The sequence below is a fragment of the Nerophis ophidion genome, linkage group LG03 (genome assembly GCF_033978795.1).
Source record: "Nerophis ophidion isolate RoL-2023_Sa linkage group LG03, RoL_Noph_v1.0, whole genome shotgun sequence".
Taxonomy (NCBI): Eukaryota; Metazoa; Chordata; class Actinopteri; order Syngnathiformes; family Syngnathidae; genus Nerophis; species Nerophis ophidion.
Window position 1 is genome coordinate 31292080 of NC_084613.1, and position 12327 is coordinate 31304406.

Sequence of the window (12327 nt, forward strand, 5' to 3'; positions counted from 1 at the left end):
ACATTATTTCAAACAAACATTTCAAACATAAACATTATTTCAAACATTCTTAAAAAAAAACATTCTTTCAAACAAAAACATTCTTTCAAACAAAAACATTCTTTCAAACATAAACATAAACTTTTATTCCAACATAAAACATTATTTTGAACAAACATTTCAAAGATAAACATTATTTCAAACATTCTTTAAAAAAAACATTCTTTCAAACAAAAATATTCTTTCAAACATTAACATAAACTTTTATTCCAACATTAAAACATTATTTTAAACATAAACATGTTTCTTTCAAACAAACATATTTCTTTCAAACATAAACAAATATGTTTGTTTCAAAGATAAACATGTTTCTTTTTAACATAAACATGTTACTTCCAAACAAACATGTTTTTCTACTATAACAAACATAAACATGTTTCTTTCTAACATAAACATGTTTCTTTCTAACAAACATTTTTCTTTCTGAAAAAAAAATAATTTCTTTCTAAAATAACTACAAACGTGTTTCTTTTTAACAAACATGTTTCTTTCTAACATTAACATGTTTCTAACATAAACATGTTTCTTTCAAGCATAAACATGTTTATTTTTAACGTAAACATGTTTCTCTCTAACAAACATGTTTATTTCTACAAACCCCGTTTCCATATGAGTTGGGAAATTGTGTTAGATGTAAATATAAATGGAATACAATGATTTGCAAATCATTTTCAACCCATATTCAGTTGAATATGCTACAAAGACAAAATATTTGATGTTCAAACTGAATAAAAAAATTTTTTGCAAATAATTATTAACTTTAGAATTTGATGCCAGCAACACGTGACAAAGAAGTTGGGAAAGGTGGCAATAGACACTGATAAAGCTGAGGAATGCTCATCAAACACTTATTTGGAACATCCCACAGGTGTGTAGGCTAATTGGGAACAGGTGGGTGCCATGATTGGGTATAAAAACAGCTTCCCAAAAAATGCTCAGTCTTTCTCAAGAAAGGATGGGGCGAAGTACACCCCTTTGTCTACAACTGCGTGAGCAAATAGTCAAACGGTTTATAAACAACGTTTCTAAAATTGCAATTGCAAGAAATGTAGGGATTTCAACATCTAGGGTCTATAATATCATCAAAAGGTTCAGAGAATCTGGAGATATCACTCCACGTAAGCGACATGGCCGGAAACCAACATTACATGACCGTGACCTTCGATCCCTCAAACGGCACTGTATCACAAACCGACATCAATCTCTAAAGGATATCACTACATGGGCTCAGGAACACTTCAGAAAACCACTGTCACTAAATACAGTTAGTCGCTACATCTGTAAGTGCAAGTTAAAGCTCTACTATGCAAAGCGAAGGCCATTTATCAACAACATCCAGAAACGCCACCGGCTTCTCTGGGCCCAAAATCATCTAAGATGGACTGATGCAAAGTGGAAAAGTGTTCTGTGGTCTGACGACTCCACATTTCTAATTTTTGGGGGAAATATTCGACATCATCCAGACTGTTATCGACGCAAAGTTCAAAAGCCAGCATCTGTGATGGTATGGGGGTGCATTAGTGCCCAAGGCATGGGTAACTTACACATCTGAGAAGGCACCATTAATGCTGAAAGGTACATACAGGTTTTGGAACAACATATGCTGCAGTCTAAGCGCCATCTTTTTCATGGACGCCCCTGCTTATTTTAGCTAGGCAATGCCAAGCCAGATTCAGCACATGTTACAACAGTGTGGCTTTGTAAAAAAAGAGTGCGGCTACTTTCCTGGGCCGCCTGCAGTCCAGACCTGTCTCTAATCGAAAATGTGTGGCGCATTATGAAGCCTAAAATATGACAGCGCAGACCCCCGACTGTTGAACGACTGAAGTTCTTCATAAAACAAGAATGGGAAAGAATTCCACTTTGAAAGCTTCAACAATTAGTTTCCTCAGTTCCCAATCGCGTATTGAGTGTTGTTAAAAGAAAAGGTGATGTAACACAGTGGTGAACATGTCCTTTCCCAACTACTTTGGCACGTGTTGCAGCCATGAAATTCTAAGTTAATTATTATTTGCAAAAAAAAAATAAAGTTTGAGTTTGAAAATCAAATATCTTGTCTTTGTAGTGCATTCAATTGAATATGGGTTGAAAAGGATTTGCAAATCATTGTATTCCATTTATATTTACATCTAACACAATTTCCCAACTCATATGGAAACGGGGTTCCTAACAAACATGTTTCCTTCTGAGAAACATGTTTCTTTCTAACAAAAATGTTTATTTTTAACATAAACATGTTTCTTTTTAACAAACAAACATGTTTCTAACATAAACATTTTTATTTTTAACAAACATTTTCTTTCAAACATAAACATGTTTCTTTCTAACAAACATGTATCTTCCTAACAAAAACATGTTTCTGACAAACATGTTACTTTCAGGCATAAACATGTTTATTTTTAACAAACATACACATGTTTCTAACATAAAAATGTTTCTTTTTAACAAACATTTTCTTTCAAACATAAACATATTTCTTTCTAACAATCATGTTTCTTTCTAACAAACATGTTTCTTTTTAACATAAACATGTTTCTTTTTAACATAAACATGTTTCTTTTAAAAATAATCATGTTTCTAACATAAAAATAAAAAATTCTTTCTAACATAGACATGTGTCTTTCTAACCTAAACATGTTTTGTTTTTAACACAAAAATGTTTTTTTTCTCACATAAACATAAACATGTTTCTTTTTAACATAAACATGTTTCTTTCTAACATTAACATGTTTATCACTAACATAAACATATTTCTCTCTAACATAAACATGTTTCTCTCTAACATAAACAAGTTTATTTTTAACGTAAACATGTTTTTTTCTCACATCACAAAAAAAATGTTTCTATCTAACGTAAACATGTTTCTTTCTAACAAACAAGCATGTTTCTTTTTAACATAAACATGTTTCTTTCTAACATAAACATAAACATAAACATGTTTCTTTATAACATAAATATTTACTTACCAGGTCACAATCTTCCACGGTGATCGTGTCAAAGTCACACCTAAACAAACAAAAACATATTTGTGTTGTTGACATCATTTGTTGACATTTCCATAGCATAGTGATCATATGTTTGTTTTGTTTTGTTGACATCATTTGTTGACATTTCTATAATATGGTAAATATGTGTTTGTTTTCTTTTGTTGACATCATTTTTTGACCTGTCTATAGTATAGTAAACACAGTTTTATTTTGTTGACATCATTTGTTGACATGTCTATGGTTTAGGAAACACAGTTTTCTTTTGTTTACATCATTTGTTCACATGTCTATGGAATAGTAAACAGTTTTCTTATGTTGACATCATTTGTTGACATGTTTATAGTATAGTAAACATGTTTATTTTCTTTTGTTGACATCATTTGTTGACATTTTTATAGTATTGTAAACATATGTTTGTTCTCATTTGTTGACATGTTTATAGTATAGTAAACACAGTTTTCTTATGTTGACCTTATTTGACATGTCTATAGTATAGTATACAGTACATATGTTTGTTTTCTTTTGTTGACATGTCTATAGTTTAGTATACATATAATGTTTTTTTTCTTTTGTTGACATTTATATAGTATAGTATACATATGATGGTTGTTTTCTTTTGTTGACATCATTTGTTGACATTTCTATAGTATAGTAAACATTTTTGTTTTCTTTTGTTGACAACATTTGTTGACATTTCTATAGTATATTATACATATAAATAAATAAATGGGTTGTACTTGTATAGCGCTTTTCTACCTTCAAGGTACTCAAAGCGCTTTGACACTACTTCCACATTTACCCATTCACACACACATTCACACACTGATAGAGGGAGCTGCCATGCAAGGCGCCAACCAGCACCCATCAGGAGCAAGGGTGAAGTGTCTTGCTCAGGACACAACGGACGTGACGAGGTTGGTTCTAGGTGGGATTTGAACCAGTGACCCTCGGGTTGCGCTCGGCCACTCTTCCACTGCGCCACGCCGTCCCTCATATGTGTGTTTTCTTTAGTTGATATGTCTATAGTGTAGTATACATATGATGTTTTTTTCTTTTGTTGACATAATTTGTTGATATTTTTACAGTATAGTATACATATAAAGGTTGTTTTCTTTTGTTGACATCATTTGTTGACATTTCTATAGTATAGCAAACATAAATAAATAAATGGGTTGTATTTGTATTGCGCTTTTCTACCTTCAAGGTACTCAAAGCGCTTTGACATTACTTCCACATTTACCCATTCACACACACATTCAAATAACTGATGGAGGGAGCTGCCATGCAAGGCGCCAACCAGCACCCATCAGGAGCAAGGGTGAAGTGTCTTGCTCAGGACACAACGGACGTGACGAGGTTGGTACTAGGTGGGATTTGAACCAGGGACCCTCGGGTTGCCCACGGCCACTCTTCCACTGCGCCACGCCGTCCCAAACATGCGTGTTTTCTTTTGTCATCATTTGTTCACATTTCTATAGTATAGTGATATTTGATATAGTGATATTTCTTTAGTTTAGTATACAAATGATGTTTTTTTTTCTTTTGTTGACATTTCTATAGTTTAGTAAAACATATGGTGGTTGTTTTATTTTGTTGACATCAGTTGTTGATATTTACAGTATATGGTATAGGGAACATATGTTTATTTTCTTTTGTTGACATTTCTATATTTTAGTAATCATATGATGGTTGTTTTTTGTTGACTATTGTTGACATTTTAACAGTATAGTAAACATTTTCTTTTGTTGACATCACTTGTTGATATTTCTATAGTTAAGTAAACATACAATGGTTGTGTTCTTTTGTTGACATCCATCCATCAATTTTCTACCGCTTATTCCCTTTGGAGTCACAGGGAGCGCTGGTGCCTATCTCAGCTACAATCTGGCGGAAGGCGGAGTACACGCGCTGGTGCCTATCTCAGCTACAATCTGGCGGAAGGCGGCGTACACCCTGGACAAGTCGCCAACTCATCGCAGGCTTTTGTTGACATTTGATGACCTTTTTATAGTATAGTGAACATATGTTTGTTTTCTTTTGTTGACATTTCCATAGTTTAGTAAACATATGATGTTTGTTTTCTTTTGTTGACATTTCTATAGTTTAGTAAACATACAATGGTTGTTTTCTTTTATTGACCTCATTTGTTGACATTTTTATAGTAAACAGTTTTATTTTGTTGACATTTGTTGACATTTCTATAGTATAGTAATCATACAAACCCTGTTTCCATATGAGTTAGGAAATTGTGTTAAATGTAAATATAAACGGAATACAATGATTTGCAAATAATTTTCAACACATATTCAGTTGTATATGCTACAAAGACAACATATTTGATGTTCAAATTGATAAACATTTTTTTTTGTGTGCAAATAATTATTAACTTTTGAATTTGATGCCAGCAACACGTGACAAAAAGGTGGGAAAGGTGGCAATAAATACTGTCAAAGTTGAAAAATTCTCATCAAACACTTATTTGGAACATCCCACAGGTGTGCAGGCTATTTGGGAACAGGTGGGTGCCATGATTGGGTATAAAAGCAGCTTCCATGAAATGCTAAGTAATTAACTAACAAGGATGGGGCGAGCTGTCGTATTTTACACTTCATAATGCGCCACACATTTTCGATGGGAGACAGGTATGGACTGCAGGCGGGCCAGAGAAGTACTCGCACTCTTTCACTACGAAACCACGCTGTTATAACACGTAACTTGGCATTGTCTTGCTGAAATAAGCAGGGGCGTCAATGATAATGTTGCTCCAAAACCTGTATGGACCATTCAGCATTAATGGTGCCTTCACAGATGTGAACTTTGCGCCTATAACAATCCGAAGGGTTATTTTCCTCTTTGTTCTGGAGGACACCACACCCTCTGTTTCCAAATATAATTTTAAATGTGGACTTGTCAGACCACAGAACACCTTTCCACTTTGCATGAGTCCATCTTAGGTGAGCTCAGGCCCAGAAAAGCCAGCGGCGTTCGTTGTTGTTGTTGATTAACGGGTTTGGCTTTGCATAGTAGAGTTTTAACTTGCACTTACAGATGTAACGACCAACTGTAGTTACTGACAGTGGTTTTCTGAAGTGTTCCTGTGGTGATATCATTTACACACTGATGTCGGTTTTTGATGCAGTACCGCCTAAGGGGTCAAAAGTCCGTAATATCATCGCTTACGTGCAGTGATTTCTCCAGATTCTCTGAACTTTTTGATGGTTTTACGGAACGTAGATGGTAAAATCCCTAAATTTCTTGCAATAGCTCGTTGAGAAATGTTGTTCTAAAACTGTTCGACAATTTGCTTACAAAGTTGTGACCCTCACCACATCCTTGTTTGTGAAGTACTTAGCATTTCAGGGAATCTGCTTTTATACCCAATCAAGGCACCCAACTGTTCCCAAATAGCCTGCACACCTGTGGGATGTTCCATAAAAGTGTTTGATGAGCATTCCTTAACTTTATTAGCATTTATGGCCACCTTTCCCAACTTCTTTGTCACGTCTTGCTGGCATCAAATTTTAAAGTTAATGATTATTTGAAAAAAAAAAAAAAAAAAAAGGTTTATCAGTTTAAACATCAAATATGTTGTCTTTGTAGCATATTCAACTGAATATGGGTTGAAAATGATTTGCAAATCATTGTATTCCGTTTATATTTATATCTAACACAATTTCCCAACTCATATGGAAACGGGGTTTGTATGTTTGTTTGTTTTTGTTAACATCATTTGTTGACATTTTTTTAGTGTATTGAATATGTTCGTTTTATTTTGTTAACATCATTTGTTGACATTTCTATGGTTTAGTAAACATGATGGTTGTTTTTTTTTGTTGACATTTGTTGACAGTTTTGTGGTTTAGTAAACATACGGTTGTTTTATTTTGCCGACATCATTTGTTGACATTTTTATAGTATAGTAAACATGTGTTTGTTTTTTTTGGTGGAATTTCTATAGTATTGTAAACATGCTGCTTTTACAGGGCTTGCCCTAGCTTAGCTTCCCCATACCATACAAAGAACTGATCGGTCCGTCTACACCCTTGGGGACCTGACCGGACAGATTAAGTGCAACTAAAGGATGAACGGGCTCCAGAACCAAGGGCCTCAACATAAAAGAGCAAAAAACTGGATAAGGCAGCAGAGAGATGGCAGATCATCCATCCATCCATTTACTACCGCTTATTCCCTTTTGGGGTCGCATTCCCCTCCAAATCTCAGACGGATGCACAGACAGTGTGTGCAGATCAGAGAGCCGCTTCGCTGTAACCAAGGCACAAGAAAGGCTGTTTTAAAGGAAATCAGCTACAGGCCCAATTTGGCCAAACGCTCAAAAGGAGGCTGCGACAGAGCTCACTGCATCAATTGCAAATCCCGAGATGGGACCATGTGTGACCTTGGTGGCCGTATATGCCTAGGCCCCTTCAAAAACTGGCTAATGAGGGGCTGTGAGCCCACTATCGTACCATAAATAGGGATGTGATGGTCAGGTATGACCGCCAAATAGCCCTTCAAGGTGGATTCCGTCCACCCTTTCTCCACTCGGTGAGTTAAACTTGACCCGTGGGCCATATTTAGGGCACCTCTGCATAAGGTTCAAGATATGGAACCAGGAGGTGGGTTGAATGTAACACTTTTGGTGCAGCCTGCTGCCGGCGACAGGTGTTATTGCCAAGATCTCCGCCAATGTTGCTTAAGAGGTTAGGAATGATTCTGGAAAACGGTGGAGTTCTGGTTTGGAACTGGAGTTTCTACACTGACTTCCGTGTATTCAGTGCCCAAGAGCAGCGGGTACACTGGCACTAGTGAGCAAGAGCAAGGTGAAGCGTGAAGCCGGAGGCGATAACCATCAGCGACAGAAACGGCCACCAGCCTACTAGGGTCCGGTGGTCCCTGAGATGGGTGGTTACCGAGCGCAAATGTGAGGCTCTTACATCCCTCACAGAGTGGACCAAAAACTTCTCCTGGCAACACTGGAGTCACCGGAACAGCAAAGCAGTCCTGGTCCTGGTCGGACATGTTGGACTGGGACAGCCAGACTTGGCTGCACGTCTGGACCACTGAGACCATTGAGTGACCATCTTTTGGAGTAGTCTTTTAATGGCAAACGCCGAGACTCCAGTAGCAACATGTGTGTTGCGTTCATGCCATACTGGCTGATTTACGGATTCAAGCACAAAATCAGGAAGGACCGGGAGCCTGTCCGACCTGTGTCGCCGTTAGCTCTTGTCAAACACTGAAGCAGCTGGAGGAGGAGCATGGCAGACCAGTTGAGAGCGTGTTGCTGCTCCTACAACCACATCCCTATCAGTAGGGTTCATTGGCTAGGTTCCTGATACAGGTTTTGTTAGTTTATATAGGTGTTTGTAGTTTCTTGCTAGTTCATACAGGTTATTGTTAGTTTATACGGGCTATTGTTAGTTTATACAGGTTTTTGTAGGTTCTTGTTAGTTGATACAGGTTCCTGATAGTTCACACAGGCTATTGTTAGTTAATACAGGTTCTTGTTGGTTTAAACATGTTTTGTAGGTTATTGTTAGTTCATGCAGGTTCATGCAGGTTATTGCTAGTCCATGCAGGTTTTTGTTTGTTAATACAGGTTCTTGTAGGTTTTGGTTCTTGTAGGTTTTTGTGGGTTTATACAGGTTATTGTTAGTCCATACAGGTTTTTGTTAGTGTATACAGGTTATTGTTAGTCCATACAGGTTTTTGTTAGTGTATACAGGTTCTTGTAGGTTTGTGTTATTTCATACAGGTTATTGTCGGTTGTTGTTGGTTCATTCAGGTTCTTGTTAGTCCATACAGGTTTTGGATGGTTTATACAGGTTCTTGTAGGTTCCTGTTAGTTCATAAATGTTCTTGATAGTTTAGTTTATGCTAGTTATTGTAGATTACTGTCCATTCAAAGAGGCTCTTGTTGGTTCATACAGGTTATTGTTAGTCCATCCAGGTTTTTGTTAGTTTATACAGGTTCTTGTGGGTTCCTGTTAGTTTATACAGGTTTTTTTTACTTTATACAGGTTATTGTAGGTTCTTCTTAGTTTATACAGGTGTGTGTTAGTTCAAACAGGTGTTTGTTAGTTTATACAGGTTTTTATATGTTCTTGGTAGTTCATACAAGTTCTTGTTAGTTTATACAGGTTTTGGTAGGTTATTGTTAGTTCATACATGATTTTGCTAGTTTATACAGGATCGTTTTAGTTTATACAGGTTTCTGTAGGTCCTGTTAGTTCACACAGTTTCTTGTTTGTCCATACAGGTTTTTGTTACTTCATACAGATTCTTGTTATTGTAGGTTCTTCTTAGTTCATACAGGTTCTTGTAAATCCATACATGTGTTTGTTAGTTTATACGGGTTGTTGTTGATTTTTGTTAGTTCATACAGATTCAAGTAGGTTTTTGTACCTGTAGATTAGTACAGGTTCCTGTAGGTTAGTACAGGTTCCTGTAAGTTTACATAGGTTATGTAAGTTCCTGTTAGTTTATACAGGTTTTTCTTAGTTCATGGTGGTTTTTGTTAGTCCATACAGGTGTTTGTTAGTTTATACAGGTTCTTGTTAGTCCATATAGGTGTTTGTTAGTTTATACAAGTTCTTGTAGGTTCTTGTTCTTGTATGTTCTTCTTAGTTCATACAGGTTATTCCTAGTCCGTATGGGTGTTTTGTTAGTTTATATAGGTACTTGTAGGTTCTTGTTCTTGTATGTTCTTCATAGTTCATACAGGTTCTTGTTTGTCCATACAGGTGGTTGTTAGTTTATACAGGTTTGTGTATGTTCTTGTTAGTTTATACAGGTTCTTGTTAGTTTATACAGGTTTTTGTTAGTTCATAAAGGTGCCTGTTAGTTCATAAGGGTTATTGTTAGTTTATACAGATTCTTCTAGGTTCCTGTTAGTTCATACAGGTTCTTGTTTGTTTATAAAGGTGTTGTTGGTTCATACAGGTTATGAATTTGCAGCATCATACAGGTTTATGTAAGTTCACAAAGGTTCTTGTAGGTTCCTGTTGGTTTGAACAGGTTATTGTGGGTTTGAAAATGTTCATACAGGTTATTGTAGGTTCCAGTTTGTTCATACAGGTTATTGCAGGTTCTTGTTAATTCATACAGGTTTTCGTAGGTTCTTGTTAGTTTACACATGTCATTGTACTTGTAAGTTTATAAAAGTTCCTCTAAGATCACATAGGTTCTTGTAAGTTCCTGTTGTAGGTTATTGTTAGTTCATAGTGTGTGAATGTGTGTGAATGGGCGAATATGGAAATACTGTCAAAGCGCTTTGGGCTTCTTAAAAAGGGGTAGAAAAGCACTATACAAGTACAACCCATTTACCATTTACCATACAGGTTATGGTAGGTTGCTTTTAGTTCATACATGGTTTTTTTGTAGGTTCTTGTACTTACAGGTGTATACAGACACTCAGCATCAAAGTTTGGAATTGGGGGTTTAATCACCAAAAAATGATTCCCGGGCGCGGCCACCGCTGCTGCCCTCCCATGTGATCATGGGGGATGGGTCAAATGCAGAGAATAACTTCTGATAGTTCATACAGGTTCGTGGAGGTTTCTGATTGTACATACAGGTTCTCGTCAGTCCTTTCAAGTTTTTGTTAGTTTATACAGGTTATTGTTCTTGTTTGTTTATACAGGTTCCTGTTAGTTCATACAGGTTCTTGTAGGTTACTGTTAGTTCATACAGTTTCCAGTTGGTTCGTGTTAGTTCATACAGTTTTTTGTTAGTTTATACAAGTTCTTGTAGGTTCTTGTTAATCCATACAGGTTCTTGTTGGTTCTTATTAGTTGTTGGTGGTTCTAGCGATGGAGGCGCTATCACTTTGATGTGTTCTTCTCCTCCAGGGAAGTTCTTCTTTGAGCCTGCTGCTGTTTTGCTGTAATAAACTGTAATAAGATGGCCGACGTGGCGGCGCTCTGCAGGGAACAGCAGGTAATGAAAGACCAGCAGTCTCCAATAAAGCTCCTCTAACTCCGCGCTTACGGCTCGGCAGCTCGCCTCACGGAGCGCGCACATACACGCACGCACACACACACGCACGCATGCGCGCGCGCGCAAACACACACACACACGCACACGCACACGCACACTTTAACAATGGTGCTATTACTCAGATCAAGAATCTGAGTAACAAATCCTCAATTTGGAAGTTTCTGTGTTGAATATCAAATTATTGAGTAACAATTTTGTACACACACACACACACACACGCACACGCACACAGCCCTGACAGATGGAACATGATCGTCCATATTCGCTCCCTCATAAAAAGGATTGTAACCGCCATATCAATCACCCTTCATCCTGGACTGTGTGTGTGTGTGTGTGTGTGTGTGTGTGTGTGTGTGTGTGTGTGTGTGTGTGTGTGTGTGTGTGTCTGTGTGTGTGTGTGTGTGTGTGCACGCGAGTGTGTTGCATGTGTGTGAGTGCGTGTGTGGTTTTGGGGGGTTTAATCTCTAATTAGATCTGCGTGTGTATTTGGCAGCTCCTCGGCTGAGAGAGCTCCTTTTGTCAGCTTTTTAAGAAGTGAAGAAGAGTTACTTGCAGCAAGTGTATTCCAAAGTCCTTGGGCCCAGACCAGAAATCCCACTTGTCGGCACCACCGACAGCAACCATTGATTTGTCAATGGGTGTATAAATGTTGATGCGATAACCATTGCAGATTTATTGGTCGGATGAAAGTCAAACTGCTTTTTCCACGCACTACAATGAACCACAAATGTGTGTCTCAAATGCTTTACTGTTAGCATCCCGGTAATCCTTTCTGTCATTCATTAAGGCAGATTTTGTTCTATGGCATAAGGGGCCGAACAAAATGTTGAATGTTGTGGTTTTCCGGACATTTGTGATATTGTGAGACCAGTTTCCCAGAGGGCTACTGAACCACAGTAGCAGACAACATGCACATTCCACTACCCTAGTTCCACAAAGGGTCCAAAAAGTTTTTCACCACTGTGGCATGTTTATCAACTATGTATTTGTAGTCAAGAATGTCCTTGTGATTGTGCCAAAGCATTCACACAGTGGATCATCTTCCTCACTGTTATCAGAGTCCTCAGGGTCTACAACAGGGGTCTCAGACACGAGGCCCGCAGGCCAATTGCGGCCCGCGAGACGTTATTTTGCGGCCCGCACCTTCATATGAAAAAATTATGTTAGTGCGGCCCGCAAGTTTTTATGAATGCCGCTTGACAGCGTCATACTTGCCAACCCTCCCGATTTTTCCGGGAGTCTCCTGAATTTCATAGCAACCATTCTCTCGAATATCTGTCAATTTTCACCCAATCAACAATGT

The 12327-nt window shown here is 37.5% G+C and overlaps 1 protein-coding gene across 5 annotated transcripts in view; it reads right to left on the reverse strand.

The window, feature by feature from the left end:
• mipol1 (mirror-image polydactyly 1) overlaps window positions 1-12327 on the reverse strand; it is a 92839-nt gene that overhangs the window by 24490 nt on the left and 56022 nt on the right. For all 5 annotated transcript variants that reach the window (XR_009806088.1, XM_061894919.1, XM_061894918.1 and 2 more), the window contains one exon: window positions 3006-3045. Coding sequence is in view for 4 of the 5 variants with exons in the window: in XM_061894919.1 (XP_061750903.1) it covers window positions 3006-3045 (40 nt within the window). In the remaining variant the exon portion in view is untranslated. The remainder of the gene's footprint in view (window positions 1-3005; window positions 3046-12327) is intronic.